Genomic DNA, 20,309 nt, shown 5'->3' with positions numbered 1-20,309 from the left:
TTCTTTCTAGTTGCTTTTCTCTGTTTTTTTCTCTTAATCTTTCTTGTCAGGCTCTCACCTGCTGTTTTGTCTTTTCAATGCTTTCTCTTAATCTCCCTCATTATTATTATTATTATTATTATTATTATTATTTTTAACCAAAAAGGACAGTGGATTGAGGCTGTAATAAGAATTCAACAAAGTAAGGGGGGACACAAGAAGGGGATGTTGAGAGGAAGAGGAGGGGAAAGAACACGTTTAACTGACACAATCATAATACAAACACATTGAGACACCTAGTGGACTTTCATTGTCTCACATATACATGTGCACACATGCATTCACAATATTGCAGAATGAATCCATCAGCTCTGTCCATGTCCATATAGCACATTTTTCAAGTATGCTCTCATAGTTCTTTTTTGACTGTTAGAGACACTTTCATTCACACATTCATCCTATAATCCATTTAAAAATTGGTAGTATTATTTTAAATCACTTACTTTTACACCACTGCAAAAAACTGGAAAATAATACTGTACCTCATATGAATGTTGTTGTTTTTTTGTTTTTTTGATTTTCAGGGTGCTTTTTTAAACACCTACTACAGTAGGTGTTTAAAAATCTTACTTGTGTGAGCTTTTCTAGGTTTAATAAGTAAGCACTGGGCCCCACTGACGAGATTTCAGACCCCAGAAAACAGCCCAGTAAGAAGTCTGGAGAGGGTTTCCTGGTGCAAACTACAGGGTGGGCCATTTATATGGATACACCGTAATAAAATGGGAATGGTTGGTGATATTAAAGTCCTGTTTGTGGCACATTAGTATATGTGAGGGGGCAAACTCCTCAAGATGGGTGGTGACCATGGTGGCCATTTAGAAGTCGGCCATCTTGGATACAACTTTAGTTTTTTCAATAGAAAGAGGGCCATGTGACACATCAAACTTATTGGCAATGTCACAAGAAAAACAATAGTGTGCTTGGTTTCAACGTAACTTTATTCTTTCATGAGTTATTTACAAGTTTCTGACCACTTATAAAATGTTCAATGTGCTGCCCATTGTGTTGGATTGTCAATGCAACCCTCTTCTCCCACTCTTCACACACTGATAGCAACACCGCAGGAGAAATGCCAGCACAGGTATCCAGTATCCGTAGTTTCAGGTGCTGCACATCTCATATCTTCACACCATAGACAATTGCCTTCAGATGACCCCAAAGATAAAAGTCTAAGGGGGTCAGATCGGGAGACCTTGGGGGCCATTCAACTGGCCCACGACGACCAATCCACTTTCCAACTGTTCATCTAGGAATGCTCGGACCTGGCACGCATAATGTGGTGGTGCACCATCTTGCTGGAATAACTCAGGGAACGTACCAGCTTCAGTGCATAAAGAGGGAAACACATCATCAGGAAGCAATTTCAAATATCCAGTGGCCTTGAGGTTTCCATTGATGAAGAATGGACCCACTATCGTTGTACCCCATATACCACACCAAACCATCACTTTTGTTGTTCCAACAGTCTTGGAGGGATCCATCCAATGTGGGTTAGTGTCAGACCAATAGCGGTGATTTTGTTTGTTAACTTCACCATTCACATAAAAGTTTGCCTCGTCACTGAACAAAATCTTCTGAACTGAGGGTCCTGTTCCAATTTTTGTTTTGCCCATTCTGCAAATTCTGTGCGCCGATCTGGGTCGTCCTCGTTGAGATGCTGCAGTAGCTGGAGTTTGTAAGGGTGCCATTTGTGAGTAGCTAATGTCCGCCGAAGGGATGTTCGACTAATGCCACTCTCCAGTGACATGTGGCGAGTGCTACGCTGTGGGCTCTTGCTGAATGAAGCTAGGACAAAAGTTGTATCCAAGATGGCCGACTTCTAAATGGCCACCATGGTCACCACCCGTCTTGAGGAGTTTGCCCCCTCACATATACTAATGTGCCACAAACAGAACTTTAATATCACCAACCATTCCCATTTTATTATGGTGTATCCATATAAATGGCCCATACTGTACATTGTCAGCCACCCTTGAATGGCCTGTTAAGTTGCTGCAGTTTAAAAAGGTCTATTGTCGGCACACACTACTGCCTCAGTAAAAATTTGATTGGCCACATTACCCATATTTATAAACAAGCCTATGGAGTATGATCTATAAAACTGATAACAATTTGTTTCAGTTTGTCATCACATGTTTTATGTATAGAGTATCCAATGCCATTACCTATAATAAAAAATATGGTAGTCTACCAACCACTTATCTTTGTGTTTGGACACTCATGCAAGAGGGACATTAATTTAAAGAAAGACAACAGGGGAACAACATGCATGCCAACAACATGCCAGCTACAGACTACACTTAACTGTTCTTTAATGCAAATATCTAATAAGTCGATCAAATGGCAGCAACTCAGTGAATTTAGGCATGTAGACATGGTCAAGATGGTCTGCTGAAGTCCAAACTGAGCATCATAATGAATAAAGGTGATTTAAGTGACTTTGAATGTGACATGGTTGTTAGTGAGTATTTAAAAAAACTGCTGATCTGCTGGGATTTGCTTATGTAGCCATCTCTATGATTTAGAGAAAATAGTCTGAAAAAGAGAAGATATGAATTGAGCAGCAGCACCTATAAGGGCGAAAATGCCTTGTTGATGCAAGACATCAGTGGAAAACGGACAGTCTACTTAGAGCTGACAGGAAGGCAACAGTAACTCAAATAATCGGTCTTTGCTGTATGCAGAATTGCATCTGTGAATGTGCGACACATCAAATCTTGAAGAAGATGGTCTACAGCAGCAGCGGGCCACTCCTGTCAGCTAAAAACAGGAAACTGAGGCTACAGTTTGCATGGGATCACCAAAGCTGGAAACCAGAACATTAGAAAACTGTTGCCTGGTCTGATAAGTCTTGGATTTCAGCTGTGACATTTGTATGGTAGGGCTATAAACAACAAGAAAGCATGGATCCATCTTGCCTTGTAATAAAGGTTAATGCTGCTGCTGCTGGTGTAATAGTGCTGGGGGTAGTTTCCTGGCACATTTTGAGCTTTTTAGTACCAAATGAGCATCATTTAAACACCACAGCCTACCTGAGTATTGCTGCTGATTTATGACCACAGTGTGTCCATCTTCTGATTGTTGCTTCCAGCAGGATAACGCACCACGTTGCAAAGCTTAAAGTATTTAAACTGATTTCCTTGACATGATAATGAATTCACTGTACTCAAATTTCCTCCACAGCCACCAGATCTCAATCCATTCGAGCATCTTTTGGTTGTGGTGGAATGGGAGAAGTTGAATTTATCATGTCAATAAGAACTCAAGTCTCTGAGGAATGTTTCCAACACCTTTTTGAATTTATTCTTTGAAGAATAGGGCAGTTCTGAAAGCTAAAGGGATCCAGCACAGTAGTAGCAATCATAGTAACAAAGAGGCCAGTGCATGTATGCGTATATAATTCGGGCAGGTCATAAACACAGCACCCTTCTGCACTTGTGGTATTACAACTTTTCATAGAAGTCCACTCAGGATGCTATGTCTTTCAGTATGAATCGGTATTTCTAATAAAACATAATGTATCATTAAGCTTTATTTAACTACATACATGCACCAACATATAGCTTGAGATAAATACTGCTACGATACACAGATATTAAACTCTCATGTCTTTGCATATTATACTGTACACACCCACCGAGAGAGAGCAACAGTAAAACATCTGCTCCTGCTATTATGAAAATGCTATAAAACAATTTGGCAGTGCACATAAAGCATTATGGCTGTGGTGGACGCAGGAAGGGATCAAATTGATAACAAACAGTTTAGATAGCGACATGGACCATCACACAGAGGCAATCAGGCAAGCATGTAAGTACCATGTACAACCACGCACGCACACCAGTAGTGCACAACAGCTGTGGGACTCCTACTCCCAAGCTGACCCAGATCACTGATGCTAGGGATGAAGTCTAAGCTCTGAAACTAAAGGGGATGATCGGACAACAGCTAACCTAGTCGAGAACACACTTTTGAGGAGGTGGGTGTATCATCAGTCTACAATCGGAGTCTACAATCGAGAGATGGCTTCATGAATAGAAATAGAGTGGTTTGCAACAGGGTGCAAATCACTGGTTACACTCGAGAACAGGAAGGCTAAATTAGTCTTTGCCAGAAAACCTATAAGTGAGCATGCTCAGGAAATTGGACAGATGAATCCACAATTCACTTGTACCAGAATAATGGGGAGAGAAGATTATGAAAAAGAAGAGAAATAGCTCATAATCCGAAAAGTATCATTTTTAGTGGAAGTGGCATGCTTTGAATGATGCCAGTGTTTATTGATGATGTGACTTCTGATAGAAGGAGCGAGATGAATTCTGAGGGATACAGGGCTGTACTCTGTGCTCAGGCTCAGACAAATGCTGCAAAACTGATCAGATGACACTTCACTTTTTTCATTCCAATATTAAAAATATCCTTTTTATGTTATGTTGTCCAATTTCTTTTGAGTATCTGAAAATGGGGGAGGGGCTTAAAAACATCTGAAATTCCTAAACAGCTTATGCAATACTTTTGATAAATTCCTTGAATTAAATCTGGAAGTCTGCACTTCAGTCATATCTTGCTTTTTGATTTAAAGTCCACTGTGGTGGTGTGCAGAGGCCAACTATCTGCATTTAACTGCATGTTCACACAGTTCGGACATGCAGGGATTTAGGCAGCACACAAGTGTACACCAGAGAGAATATGTGTATATTTATTATTTAAGTGAGACTTTTATTATTGGAGAACCTACCATTTGTTCTTCTTTAGTTAACTAATCGAGTTAGCTCCTGGCTCAGTTTTAAATGTCATATTCTTGTTTTTATCTGTGCAGGTGACAATAAAGGAATCTGAAGGTCTTATAAAATGCACTTTTCTATCAAAAAATTCCTTTTTTTTTCTAATCTCAATTTTAAATGTAGCTTGGCATCCTTACTTTATGATTTACATGCTAAACACACTTCTACTAACACTACGGTACTAGAGCAGATATCCCCAAAGAAAGTATTACTCACCTGTGCTCCTGCAGAGTTGGCTTATTGTCCCAGCCTGTGTTTGAAGAGTGAAAGACTGAGACTAGGAAAGTGAGAAGAATTACACGAATATTTTCTTGAAATTTAAAGTAGACCACTGCACAATATCTTCCTTTTGAGAATACAGCACTGACAAAAGTGATCTGGAGTCCCTATACAAATCAGAGACTCCGCCTCTCTGGGCAAGGGCACACACACACACACACACACACACACACACACACACACACACACACACACACACACACACACACACACACCAGAAGTCATTGATTACTCTAGGCCAGGGCTAATAGTCAGCCCTTACATTTAGCTCCATCAGCTAAAGCAATGGTCTGGAACCTCCGAGTCTTAGAAAAAAGAATATGTGTGCATGTATGGGCATCATCCCTTAATAAAAATGTACTCATAAAAAGTCTTAAAAATATTATCCATCCACCCTGACATTCACAAAGATCACCATTAACTCTTTTATTTGAATCAAAGTTTAACTCTGCTACACCGCTACTGAAGTTAATGGTAAGTAGAATCCATGACAAGGCTGGCTGAGGAGAGGAAGCAGGAAGGGAGAGGAGAGGAAGCCTAGTTTTCCCACACTAATCTACTGGGAGGGAGAGCGCAATGAGACTGTGTAAAAAGTGATGTTTGACGTTCCTGACAGTAAATAGCACTTGTGAAAGCAGACTCGGTGCCAGTTCTGGTGATTTTAGCCATATCACATGATCAAAATCTGCAGGCTGATTTTGTTTACATTTGCATTTCTATACAAGAAATCTACTTCTCATCTATGTACACGGCTTATGGCATTGTGAAACCTGCACAGGTTTTTGTCTTGAGTGTTTGGGACACTGAGTTTATGTATAATGAAATGATCAAATTGCCATTTGAAGGCAAGAGCAGTTTCACAAACACAACATCCATTAAGCGGGTACTTCCTGTGCTGATGTGGACGTGATTTATACATAAGCCCTGAAAGTGCGACCAAATGTTCCAGCGTTCCAGTTAAAATTACGCTGATGCCAGAAACCTTATTAAACTGTATTTTACTGTGTCTTTAGTTAACCGTCAAAAACAGGGAGCAATTTATTACTAAAAAAACTCACGCTGTATGATCGAGGTTGGTCTGTTCCATACACTTCACTAGGTACACCTTGCTTGTACAAAGCTTGCGCCCTTTGCCTTCAGATGTGCCTTAACATATCACAAAGGTGCTCTATTGGACTGAGATCTGGTGACTGTGGAGCCCATTTGAGTACAGCGAACTCATATTTAGAACAAAGTTTGAGATGAGGTTATGTTTAAAGCATGATCTCACATAAAACAAATTTGCTAACAGGGTATTGTGAGGTTATAATTATTATACACATTGGTTCATGGTGCAGTCAGATAGTTGTTTATACTTGAATTTGTAGTGTAGGCTGTAGAGGTGGCAACTTTAATCTGCCCTCATCTTTTTTTGTAATGAAATAGAAAAGTGAGCTGAGCCACCATCAAAATTGGATCCTGCTTGGTTGTAATAAATGTACCTTAAATAACTTTTCTTCCTCATTCTCATGGTCAATTTAAACTTCAGAAAGTCCTTTTGACCATGTCCAAATGGCAATACGCATTCAGTTCCCACCTTGTGATTGGCTATTTAGATATTTACATTACTAAGCAGTTAAACTAGAGCACCTAATGTAGTGGCTGCTGAGCGTAAATTTACTGAAATTACTTCAGGTTGTGCCCAACAAATATATGAGGACAACAAAAAAACAACAACAGACACAGTTTTTTTTTTTTAACATTTAATAGCCAATAAAAATATATTCCAGTTTATGTAATGGGAAAACATCCCAGCCAAATAGAAAAAAAAAAAAGCCCATAGAAACATTTTAATATTCTGGTTACAGAAACAGTACAGATGAGTTTTGAATTAAAACAGCATCTGACAATATGCTGTAAAATCTTAAACTTTACATTCTGATATACCTTTAAATACATGCTGGTTATTTGTACAATTTTCTTCTTGAGTAAAAAAATAGGGAATAAAATCTTCCTCTTTTTTTCCTGAATGATATTCTCTGCTTTTGCTGCTGCTGATGTTTCTGCCTGGTAGCTACTGTCCAGGCTGGCTATGAGTTTAACACGCACGTTAATTACCAACTAAAAACCCGGACTCTGAAAAAATGTAGGCAATTTAAGTGCCGAATGAGAAACAACTGAATGAGAAATATCACTTTACGTGGCAAAAGTAGTTTAACAGTATTGTGCAAATGCAATAAAACCTTTTAAATTTTATGTTCAATCTCCACCGGGTCTACAACAAACCTGAACAATTAACAATGTTGCTGTTGATGATTTAATTAACCAAATTTTCTAAGCTTCAGATTATTAAATCATATTAATAGACCACTCTAGGCTTCATTTGTTTAGAACCGTTTATCAGCTTAGGTGATATTTAATTTTCTGAAATCTCTTTACATAAAGCGAACACAAATTCCTTACTATGCGACGTAAACCAATCACCTTTATGCCACTTGATTTAAAACACAGGTATACCTCCAAACTAGTTCTCTGTGAGGTAGTGCAGGTTGTCAGGTTCCTGTAATTTTCTTGTCTTTTTAAGCTGGACTGACATTGACGTTTTCCTTCCTTTCCCTTTCCTTCAAACACATTATAATATTCAGAAAGTGCTGCAAAAAAACCCCCTTTTCTTTCCTTCACAATTTCAGCGATTGCCGGATAAAGTTATGCCGCAGGCTTGCTCGTCCACTTCAATATGCACCAGCTGACAACAGTTAGTTAACTAAAATTACAATGTAGACACTTATCACTGCTCGTGTCTGTTAAAAAGGATAGGAATAAAAGTCATCACGACAATGTAATAACAGATTTAAAAACCTGCTGGTGGTAAAATACACAAACCTGTTATGCCCAAGTAAAAATAATAAGAGATTAAAATAATATCTGAAGATGTCTTTTAGCTCTAGACTAGGAAGACTTGTTTGTTAAAGGCTGGCTGGTGTGAGACAACTGACTGAAAGGAAATATTGCTACACTTACTGGAAAAGAAAGAGTATCAGAAACATCCTGGAAAACTGGAAGGTTTGCAGCATGTTTTGTTTTTGCTAAAGACTCAAAGGGTGAGGTCAAGGGTAAAATCTGTATTCAACAGACTAAACCAAATTTTTTTTGAACATGATGTTACTTGTGATAGCTTTGTGCAACAAGAGACTTGGCTTGGAGCAAACAGAGTCAGGCTTCCTAACGATAGAGTGCAGAGGAGGTACAGAGTGTGTGTTTAAGTACGTGTGTGTGTGATTTGGAATAGGAAGTGGTGCATCCATATGAGGTGTAAGAAGTAGCCTCCGGGAAGGGTGCGTGTGTAGAACGAGGGTGTGAAGCTGCATCAATACTTGTTGCTGGAGTCCTTAGCAAAGCGGCTGGCATAGGCTTCATAGATGGAGTCCAGGAATGAGCTGTCGTTCTGAAATACACAAGCAGGCAACTTCATACAAAATCCTCAAGTGTGTGTGTTTGTTTTTGCTTATTCTCTGTTTTTCTCTTTGCAAACAAAACAACTGCACTGATTTGGCTACAACGTGAGCACAACAACTGGACAGCGAGCCCCGTTGTGAAGCCATAATAGACCACAAACTTTAAGGAATAATCACCTGTATCAGATGCAGCAGTGTGGCTTGAAGCTGACTTCTGGAAAGGATTCTGACCTCCTCCTGCAGAGGGGGTCTGGGCACAGTTGAGGGTGTGTGGGAGCTCTCCTGACCAACTGCAGACAACCCACTGCTAGGCTTTGTCTGAGTGAACATACTCGGGGAAAGGAGCAGATTTGGGGCAACAGTGGCTGGTATCCTCTGAGGCGAGATCACCTACACAGACAGGGAGCACTGTACTGTTGCAGCTATCAAGTCACCAATTTAACTAGCATTTGCCATTTGCTCTGTTTATATAATTGATAAAATCAACTACTAACTGTTTACACTGGGCTTTACCTGTAACTGCAGCGCAGCTTTCTGACCTGCAGTGGCTACAGTTGGGTTTGGAATTGTGCCTAAAATCACGCATGCACCCTGGTTTTGGGCTGGCCCCAGGAATCGAGGAGCCAGTCCTGGACAGATCCGAGGTGGCTCACTAGAGGCCAGGCTCTGCTCCTGCTGGACCAACTGGAGCTTTTGGAGGAGCTCATGAGGTGACACCATACCTGGCACGTGAGACAATCCTGACGAGAAAGCACGAAGGTACCAAAAACAAGAATTACTTTTAATGAGCAGCTAAACAGGTGCACCTAATGAAGTGGTTGGTGAGTGCACTCTACAGTAAATCATTTCCAAAAGTGTGGATTTCCGTGCATTGTGCATGCATGTACATGTATGAGCTCCAGTCCTGTGGGAAACACTGCAATGGAACTTACTACAGATAATGTGTCTTGTAACTGGGAAAAAAAATAGTTCCTCTGCAGTTTCTTAATTTAACTACTGTTTATATGTAGTTTCAAATTATTGGAAAAACTGGTTAGAGCTTCAGTAACGATCGGCTTAAGTTTGTGCACAACACTAAAACCCTGCTAGTTAGCGACTGCAAACAATAAAAAACTTGAATACTATACCTTGTGAAGGTTGAATGACTTGATTACTGGTCACCTGAGATGACAACAAACCTGGTAAAGCAAGGAGAATCCCATTAAAACTATAGAAAAGTTATTCTTCCCATAGTTTATTAGCATTGTAATTATAAAAATGTATGTAGCACACTGATTCAGTACAGGGTTAGCTTGTTTGTTTGTGAACACTTAACACAAAAGATTTTCCCACCTGTTCCCTGTGCAGCTGGAGCAGTCTGGCTGTTTTGCTTAATTTCAGGTTGAGAATTGGACAAGCTGATAAACAGCTGCTGGCTTTGTTGTGCTTGAAGGTGAGAGCGTGACACAGAATTCACCATTACAGGCTGGGAGGAGAGATGAGGGTTCTGCTGTAGAGAGGAAGGGTTGGAGCAACAATTAGGGGCCGCAGAGGAGAAAGAGGTGGTGGGTAGAGGAGGTGGTTGGGTTTGGAAAAGTCTCCTGATTGGATCAGGATGAAGCTGATGCTGGTGATGGTGTTGTTGTTGCTGATGGTGGTAAAGATGATGGTGGTGGTGGTGATGCTCCAGCGGCACCCCGTTGTCACACAGCCGGTTCTCGGGGGACTCGGACACGGTCTGAAGCACCCCTCCCACAGTCCCGACACCTCTCTGTCCCTGCATGAGCTTTGCGATGGCCGGGCAGTGCTGCTGCTGGTGAGCGCTTGAGGGACTCTGCAACAAGCCAGAAACAACATTTGCTCCATCTTCCACAGCCTTGATTCCTCCATCAGAGGCCACATTTCTGCCAGAGTTCACTGTATCATCGTAGGTGAGTGTGCGAGCTACAGGCGGGCGAGATACTTTTCCCGCTGATGATCCCAGTGCTGGAGCATTTGCAAAAGGGTCAGAGTCAGGTTTAGTTGAACGTTGCTGAGAGCCAAACAGAGTAGCCAAAGAAAGAGACTTGGGCTCAGCACCTTCATTGTCCTAGATGAGAGAAGCACAGTAGAATAAGAAAGATGATGAGTTAGAGGCACAAACAGAAACAACACTAGCAGGGTTTTATACACAACAATGGAAGAAAACCATTACAAACTCTCTTTTGTACATGAAAAATGTGATTTTAACAGGGTTAAACTGGGTGTTCTACCTGAGTGTTTGGTTTAACGGGTATTGGTTTAATCAGGTGGGGGTTTCCATAAAGAACACTGCTGCCACCAATCTCCTTTGGCTCTGAGGTTGATTTTTCCTAAGACAGGTGCACAGAGAGAATAGACAAAGGACAGACAATTAACAAAATAAGTAAATAAATACATAAAAACTATATCACAAAAATTGCCAAAAAAGTAGATTACTATAAGTGACTAACTGAGGATCCTAGAAAATACTCCCTGCATCCTATAGGTCTAAATGAACAAATGTAAATGCAAAGATTATTAGGGCTTAGCTATTCCCAGCATTTTAATCTGTGTTGTTCTAATTGTTTTATTCTCTTCAAAATCCTACAGTGTGCACATACCTTATCATACTCTGTGCGGGCTTTGGTTAACATCTGGATGATGTCCACTCCCTTTGCTTCACCTTTTCCCCCTCCCCCTGCTCTTACTTCTCCTGGGGATAACCAACCACCCTGGGACTGAGCCAGGACCTGCTCCTGCTGGGTCAGACTGCACACATGAATAAAAGAGTCTTCTGTCAAGCTTTGGCAGCTGGTCCATAACTCATTAGTCATTTTTAAGCACACCAAATCTTGTTTTGAAGATCATCCAATTACAGTTACTTACATCTTCATCCTCTGGGCGATGCGCTGACAGTCCTCCTTATCATAGAACCAAATCCCATGGATTGCCACTGGGGAAGAAGACAGAATTGAACTTTTGAGCACATTACATTAACAAAAATCCAGCAAATTATTTGCAGTAATGACCCTGTTGAAAATCTAGTTAGCTTGGTGTAATAATAAAACTGTCTGCTCAGTCCAGGTCAGCAGACAACAAAATGAGTTTCCCAGACAATTGAATGAATGTGTAGCCATGCTGTAGCACAATTTTGCTGCAATGACGTCAGTGCAGACCTAACAGATAGATAAACTGTTTATTATTAGCCCTGGTGGATATAACCCCAGGGTTTAAAATGAGTCATTTCCCAGCCAAGCCAATAGGAACAAAAGCCAGCGATGCAATTATACAATGAAACATGGGCCCCAGGAGTGCCCTGATCTACGTAAACACGGTCAGCAAGGGAGGAAAAAGACACTTGCCCAGTTTTGTAGATGGGATGAACTATTTTACAAAGTGATTAATTTTACTGTTTGCATTTGTGCTTTCTTTTGAAAAATTTATCGTTGTTGCATAACCACTTAATTGCAGCCACTAAGGAAGGGCTTAGAATTTTGCATGGAAAAAATTTATTTCCCGTGATGTTCTAAAGAAGCCCAGATCCTGAAGTCGTTGAACTTTTTCCTTTATCAACTTGGATGTTCAACCTGCATGACAAGTTTATCAAATGAGAAGACATGTGAGTGGAGGGCTCTAGCAATACTCATGGTGCTACTCTGCCCAAGACAAAAACAACTTTGCTGCTGTTTGTTGATGTCTGGGGAAGATCCCAATCCCCAAAAAGAAAAGAGGCAAAGAGTAAAAGATATGAGAGTAAATTAAGTACAGAGAAAAACTTAAGTAACGCAAAGATAAGTAAATAAGGTAAAAAAAAAAAAAAAGAACAATCAGTGGGGTCTATACCATGACTAAGTTCTTATGTAATCCAATTGAATACAAGACACATTCCCACACACACACACAGACATGAACAAAAATACACACCCACTTGGCTACAAATGGGGCTGGGTAAGGCATCGAGGTCAAAGTGGATGAGGGGAACAGACAGAGAGGGAGAGGCTGAGACACATACGTACACAGAGAGTTCAGTTGAGCCTGGGAAAATAAGCCCAGGACCAAATAAGTAACTGCAGTGGGAGGCTGACTGGTGGAGCCAGAGCCACTTAGTGCTCAGTGTGCTCACAGGGGATGAGACTATTCGACAGAGACGGAGAGAGACACGGTGAAAGTCTGACAGCTGGAAAATGGAGGAAAAATGAGCAAGATGAATGGAAAGAAGTGAAGTGTGTTACAGGGGAGATCGTTAAGCACATCAAAATAGAAACATGCCAGTGAATACTAAAAAGAACCTGTGACATTTCAGACATTAGACACTCCATTTGGCCAGCATGTTGCTCTCTCTCAGTCTCAAAGAAAGGGAGAAGAAGATAAGATAAAAGATGTGCATGTGCTTTTAAAATAGAAGACTTCCACACCAACAGGACCTGTAGAAACTATATCAACAAGATAGGAAAGAGAAAAAAAGAGTGAGGGCGATAGAGCGATACAGAGAGAGAGCGAGCGAGAGAGCCGAAAAGTGGTTGTGGCCATAAGGTTACAAATTCGAGAGGGAGAAAGAGAGAGCTCCACTCGACACTGGAAATTGAAAGAGAAAGACAGAGGGGTTTTTGAAATGTATGCCTCGAGCAAAGTACCAAACCAACTCGACCGGGAACTCCACTGAACGGCCACGTGGGACGACAACTTCAGCAGGACTACAACTTAAGCTTGAGACTGATATCAGGAAGAGTGACAGCTTCAAAAACCACCACAGACACAGCCTGTCTGTTACGGTTTGAACAAAATATATTGGAAACCCAGCAAAGCCTGTAAGTGATTCACAACTGAACCTGTGTGGTCCTTTGAAACCCTCTGCGCCTACGATATAGCAGCCCATCAGAAAGCACCAGCCTTTAGAAACTCTTCAACGGGACACTTTAAAAAAAAAAGTCTTGTGTTTTATGTTTGAGAAACAACGCTTAAAGTTGACATTTCAGTTACTCTGTTACTGTGAGACTGTTTACCTTTAGTAGAGTCATAAATTCAGCCAAATTTACAAGCAGAAGTGATGACCAAGATAAATTTGGTACACTTTCACTGCAGTATGAGATCACCTTTGTGAAGGAAGTTCATAGTATCAGTCATGAGGAAGAGTAATAACATCCTTTTCGCCAGCGTTTAGTATCCTGGAGGTTTTTCAGGAATTACGTGCTCCTGAAGTAAAGCAAACTGATGCTGTTGCATGAGAGGACATTTCAGGGAAAACTGGAGGAGGAGTAAATATTGACATTCACAGCTAGTAAAGTCTCGTATACCACTTCTGTTACACCTTCCTCTTGAGACTTAACTGCAAGGATGTTCAAATTGCTCTTCTGCATCTGAAACCCTCATAATAAAGAACTACTGGGAAACCTGTATGTGTACAACCTGATATTTACACAGCGCCATCAGTAGATCTGTGGTCCTAAAGAAGAAAAAGGAAGCGGAGCATCGCGTTTGGCATCTATTGGCCAGATAAGTAATTACTGGCACTGCTTTTTAATATCAGTTCTGAGCAATTTTTACGTTGTGGAGACAGAAAGAGGTAATATCATCATCGGACTGTGAGAACACTGAGAGATCATGCTGAGGGGCCTGTTTGAGAGGAAACCTAAACATGAGAGGCTGCAGGAGGAACCCGAAGTCAGATTTAGAGGATTGCTGGTGACAGAGAGAGACCTGGGATATCGATACATCCCACCTGGAGGTAAGAATCTCCATATAGCCATTGATGTACTTCTTAGATATATGACATACCAGACATACCAGTGGATTACATACCAGACGATCCGACCCACATCAGTGTTAAATCTAAGTGCTGATATTAGGGGTGGAAATGACTGATTAGGATGATGCTCACGACCTTTTACCTGTTTTATTTGTAGCACTTTGGTCAACATTGTTGGATGTAAAGTGCGTTATAAATAAAGATGCTATGCTATGCTATCACAGTACATCGATTTGTAATACACTAGAAGTCCACATTGCATGAAAGCATCTGTGCAACTGAAGAGAAAGAGTAAAAAGCACAGAAGTCAGGGTGTGTCAACTGTCATTATCATATCATTTTAACCGCACATCGATTCATCTTATTACCTCACTGATGTTTTTCCACCCACTGTGTTGAAACAGAAGTCTGTTAACTTCTCATCACCTAATCCTCATTCATTTGTTAACCACTGCCACAAAAAGTCATTAAAGCGCGACTCTGGTAAGTCAAATTTGTGAGTCCATTTGACATGCTTATGCATGATAATAAAAAGGCAGATTTTTGTTACCAGGGTACAGATAGTATAGTGCAAGAAAAAACAATACAATTTACTGCTGGACTGATAATGAGTTCTAACCAAAGCTGCAAGAAAGATTCGAAAATTTGTCAAAATCATAAAAATTAGATCATACAAGTTTTAGCTCTATATTGCTCATCAGCAACAACCAAAATTCACAAAAATCAGCTGAACAGCTGTATGTGAATAACGGGGCAACTGAACATTACAAGTGCAGATGCTAGACAGGACTCTAAATAGTCTTCCTTTTAATCATGTAGACTAAGATATGTGCCTGGATAAATAATGCCTTGCTTTGGGCAAATATCTCCTCCCTAAATATTGCCTTGTTCTTTGGTATATCTCCGTGCTTTATTTTTAGCATTGGTTGCCACTTTGTGCCAACGGTCATTCCAGGAAGTTACAGCAGTGCTGAGAGCAACATGTTTATCTAATGATAAGATTCCACGGCCCCGTCCACACAGAGGTCATGGCGCATTAGGACTGGCAGCATTACCAGCAGCTTATGATTCAGACAATGAAGAACCATTTACAGCAATATAAATTTTGGCCCTGTTTATGCAGTTTTCTGGAAGGACACCACACAAACACCATCATCCTGGAACCGCTCAGTGAATGTTGGCTTAGTCATGCTGAACTTGAGATGTTTTTCACAGCATCTGAGGTGCAGTTTGTGTGGTTGTTTTAATACCATTGTTTGTTTCTGCTACTATTGTTTTGCATAGCTCCTTTTCTGATGTTTTATCATCTTTATTCAATCATCGTAATCAAATAGAGTCATTAGGGTAGACCATTAGGTTTGCCATGTAACCACCGACTCTTTGAGTCATAACTCCTCCCCATAATTGCATTTTATCAGAGGAAACCATCATTAACTGTGTTTTGATTACTAGTTTTATATGCTGTTAAAGTTTGCTCCTTCCATGGATAAGCTTGTTAGCTCACTTTAGATTCATTCTCCATTACTGATGCTCTGACCACAGGCCAGCGTTATCACAGATCATCTTTAATGCACCCCGAGTGCATTTAAGGCTGGTGCAAAAGGTGTAATGAGGTCACTGAGCAAAGTTTATGCCAGACGCATCATTGCTCTGAGCCTTCAGGATGTTTAATAATGGCTTTGTGTCAGTAAGAAAAATGAAGCACTACAGTAAGAGGATCGAAGCAGGCACAAGGAATTCAGTGGTATCTAAACACAGCATTCCACCTGCCATTTACTAAGCCTGATGGAGGGAGACCGAGGCAGGGAGGGAGGTCTGTGTGTGCCAGCGACTTCTGAGTGTATGTATGTGTGTTTAGATTATCAGTGACAGTTGCAGCGTATCTAATCTCCGCTGGCTGATTTTGTAGTGCTGTCAGACTCTTGTCCCAGAGCCACACTCAACAATGTGTTTGTGTATGTGGGAGCCATATGTAGGTCTCGGAGTCAGCCTGATAAAATTCACTGGAGTACCTTAGCTTAGTTCCTTATATGGAATTACTAGTTCCTACTTTAATGAAGTGCATGCTGGACTCTTTGGGCACTTTTATCATGTCATCATCTTTTACATCGATATCTTGTGGATATCGATGCAGTTGTCTTTTTTTAGTGTAAACATTTCAAACGATACAGAGTCTTTGAATTGACTAATCTTCAGAAGTTTAGGTAAAATACTTTACTTCCCCTTTTGGTGTGATGGTAAAAACACTAGCAGTAAGAAAGCACAGTTCACATGGCATTAAATCACTGCAGTGTATTCAGTCAGTCAGTTTCTCCTTACATCGTGCGTTGCGGTAAAGCAGGAACGGGTCCTGGAGCTGGAAGTCCAGGTCTTTGGTGAGTGGCTCTGTCAGATTCTGCATGCTGAGCCGGTTCATAATGGTAAAACCATGCCTAGGAGAGGCCAACCTGAAATTTGAAGACAGCAGAATATAGTGTCATATTCTATGTAGTCCTGTGGAAAAACTAAGTATGTCACGTAGCTTGCAGAACCACTGTCAGCAGTAATAATAATTTCACTGTCTCACTTTATCAGTCTCTCAAATCATTGTGGAGGAATTTTGGCCCACTCTGCTTTACAGTGGAGCTTCTTTTCATTGAGGTTTCCAGGCATTCATTTATGTGCAGCTCTCTTAAGGTTCCACCACAGAATTTCAGTCATGTTGAGGTTGAGGTCTGGACTTTGACTGGGTCACTGCACCATCTTCATTAGTTTCTTTTTCAGTCATTCTGTTGCAGATTTACTGCTATGCTTGGGATTATTGTCATCTTGCGTGACCCAATTTCAGCCAAGCATTAGATGTCAAACAGATGGCCCCAGATCTGATCCTCATGGTGGGCTCAATTACGACAAGGTATCCAGGTCCTGTCACTGCAAAACAAGCCTAAATCATCAACCCTCCACCACCGTGCTCGACAGCTGGTATGATGCGTTTGTTCTGATATGCTGAGTTTGGTTTTCTCAGCTCTGTGCATCTCCACTTTTGCCTCATCTCTCAAAAGGACAGGATTCTTGTGGTTTATTCAGATGCAGCTTTGCAAACCTAAGCTGTGCTGCTATGTTCTGTTAAAAGAAAAGAGGCTTTCTCTTGGTAACCTTGCAGTTTCCCTGAGCATTGCTGCACCGCCAAAACTTTTGCTTTTGTAGAGGTCACGTTATATATTATTATAGTTTTGTATATTATCAAACTCAGTTCAGTTTTGTTACGTCCCGTTCATGCCAGCTTAACAGTTTGTAATTTAGTAAATGTGTCACAAATGACAATGATTAACAGTGTTAATATTTTCATTACCTTGTATATATAAAAAGAGTACCTTCCACTTCTGTCTTCTCCTTAAAACAAATAAGACAACATTAAAGCAACTCCATGTCATAATTGCTCAACCTTATCTCTGTTGATATTAACTTGTGCACCAGCTCGCTATTCTTTCAAAAAGAAGTCCAGTATTTCGACTTTTTGTAGGTGACGAAATAGTCAAAATAGCACATTTCAGGGAACTCTCCAAATATAATGTGAAGTAAAACATAACATAGAAACAACAATTTTTATTTTTATGGAAAATAACGTTAATAACAATAGTCTCTTACTCCTATAAGCTGAGTTAGTTTCAATCTGTCAAAGCGCGCCGAACGGGCAGTGACAAAGCTAAGTTAGCACATGATACATTCACCAACCCTCCGGCTTACCCACTCATTTGTCCTGTTGTTGTAAGTATACAGGGCAACTTGGCTCGCCAGGTCCACAATGTTATTGATGTATGGGTCTTGTCGCTGCAGAGCAGCCAGACTTATATCCAGTCCTTTAGCGGCAAGAGAGCTACTGCTACCTGCTGAAGTCGCTGTCATTGTTCCCTATGGAGACGCTAGCTTGTCAACTAGCTTTAACGGCTACCGACTCACAGTAAGAAGAGGTAAAATCCAAACAAACGGAAAGGAAAAGGGAGATAAATCGATGGCTGCACAGTATTCTATTTTTCAAGTTAAAAATTGATAGTTAAAAAACTAAGTCAAGCGCTCCCTAGCTCTAACTGCTACGAGTGAGTTTGAAAATGGCCATATTTCACCGAGATTGTAAACAACGAAGACGTGAGTAGTTGCGCAGCAGCTGCCGATTTCAGCCTTGACAATCAACGTCGAGAAATCGATGGAGCTGTCCTGCAGTCAACTGCACTGAATTTCCTATATATTTCCTTATACAAACCGTCCATGATTATATCAGTATGTACATTATGCTCTCTAGCTGCAGGTAGCATTCATTTAATTATATCTCTGTCATCAGTACAGACTATACTGACGTCAGATGAGGTAATGTTATATCAAAAGGGCTTGCTAAATTATTTATATTGTCTATATATAATAATGGTATTGTTATGTAGTGTGTGTGTGTGTGTGTGTGTGTGTGTGTGTGTGTGTGTGTGTGTGTGTGTGTGTGTGTGACAGAAAGAAATTATATTTTGCTGTACACTGAGAGTTCATTAGTATTTTTTTTTTTAATTTAAAGCTATCTTGTTTCATGCTACATTAATTGTGTGTGTGTCCTAAAAGTAAGCAGCTGACGTTTCTCTTTTATCATTCACCTTTCTGTTAAGTAGGGTATATTTCAGTGATGATTACTGATGGCACCATATCCTCTCTAACACCACCCTTCAAATGCACTAGGAGGCGCCAAAGGGATGGCTAAATCGGGCATCCATCCTTTCCCATTTCATCGCAAGAGCTGGACTTGATCTAAATGCAAAGGAAGAATACAAACAGGCGTATTTGTAAGAAGGCTTACATTGCAAATATATTTAATGTCTTGTTGTCTACATAAAAAGAAGAGTAGACACAAGCAGTCAAAAGCAAAACCACTTATATTCTAAAATGGACATCTATCCATCTTAAAAGATTTCCGTTTCATAAGAAAATAACCTCTGTCTCAGTGTCGAGATAGATTTTTCTTAATTGCATTTTTTTTCTGGTTCTGAGTCACATCAGGAGTTTTTCAGCCATTTGTGCTCAATAAGGAGTGATAAAGAGGAGAGAAGAAGGGCAAAGGCTGCCTTTTCTTGAAAGTCTTTTAGTGTCTTGTTGGACCCAGTTAAGATAGCCTACTTAGTGAAGTTTTACAAAGTTGACAGTTACAGTGAACATTTGTCAGGCATTTTAAAAGGATTTCATTTTTTTTTATCCCACTGTTATGCAAAAATCTTTTTCCCCTTATTCCTAGGTCATTTCAAACTGTTTCTTCTTCTTTTTGGTTTACATTATCTACCAGCTCTAGGCTTCAGAAATGAGACACATCCTGCCTGAAATTAATACTCAAGGACAGGACAGTAACTGATACAGGAACAGGACTTTCAGGACTGTAAGTTCTTGAAATTCATCTCAGCAATTGCCATATCAGACAATATCACCTGACAATGATTCTCTATATTCAGTTCAACACATTCTGTTCTGTTTCAAGGGTGCTTGAGCAGGCATAGCAAACTCTTCAAGTGAACATATGAGCCCGGTCTCATTCCTCTTCTTCCTTCTGATAGTGATTGCACAAGACGTAATGCTCTGACTTGAAATCACAGAGAAGCTCTTCATCACTAAATTACTGTTTAGCTTTATATAGGCACTTCTTCTCATTAGTGTAACAGTGGTACGCTAACAGTTGCTTCAGTAATTAAACCTGGCACAAGTCTGACATGTAAAATCAAGAGCTGTATCAGAGTGTCCTTGAGAAAAACAATTAAAAAAAAGAAAAACATTCAGCTATTCACTCAGCCCAAGAAACACTGGATAAAAATATCTGCTTCAGATGTTTTAAGGTGAAGGGTTCACCACGCCAAGGCTGTACACAAATCCTTCTCTTAAATATGAATGAAACACTTCCAGGTCAGGCCAAGACACGCATGTCTCCATTAAGATGAAAATAACCTCCTGGTGATTTAGCATGAGCCTATTTGTCAGAGATTTAGTGCTGTGTGTGTTTCAAGGCGCACATGCACGTCTGTCGGAGTGTTATTTATCTGTTTGTTC

General features: G+C 40.4%; 1 protein-coding gene across 4 annotated transcripts; it reads right to left on the bottom strand.

Moving 5' to 3' along the window:
• Nucleotides 1–6,837: 6,837 nt before the first annotated feature.
• Nucleotides 6,838–18,535, bottom strand: dcp1b (decapping mRNA 1B). 4 transcript variants are annotated; one of them, XM_085437768.1, is made up of 12 exons: nt 17,988–18,535; nt 17,593–17,633; nt 16,581–16,708; nt 11,402–11,468; nt 11,137–11,284; nt 10,768–10,866; nt 10,479–10,604; nt 9,869–10,349; nt 9,664–9,714; nt 9,050–9,276; nt 8,714–8,926; nt 6,838–8,526 (listed from the first exon to the last, which is right to left on the bottom strand). In XM_085437768.1, exons 1-12 carry the CDS (start codon nt 18,144–18,146, stop codon nt 8,449–8,451), a joined length of 1,818 nt encoding a protein of 605 aa, XP_085293894.1. In that variant the 5' UTR covers nt 18,147–18,535; the 3' UTR covers nt 6,838–8,448. The 4 variants fall into 4 exon arrangements, with proteins under 4 accessions (XP_085293894.1, XP_085293892.1, XP_085293893.1 ...); XM_085437766.1 differs by having other exon boundaries at nt 9,869–10,604; XM_085437767.1 differs by having other exon boundaries at nt 9,869–10,604; nt 17,593–17,630.
• Between the last annotated feature and the right edge of the window lie 1,774 nt (nt 18,536–20,309).

This window comes from Copadichromis virginalis, linkage group LG17, assembly GCF_057382275.1.
Source record: "Copadichromis virginalis isolate Kocher_CV1m ecotype Utaka linkage group LG17, C_Virginalis_male_GT1.1, whole genome shotgun sequence".
Classification (NCBI taxonomy): domain Eukaryota; kingdom Metazoa; phylum Chordata; class Actinopteri; order Cichliformes; family Cichlidae; genus Copadichromis; species Copadichromis virginalis.
The sequence above is the reverse complement of the archived record's forward strand: the minus strand, read 5'-3'. Positions and strand labels throughout refer to the sequence as shown.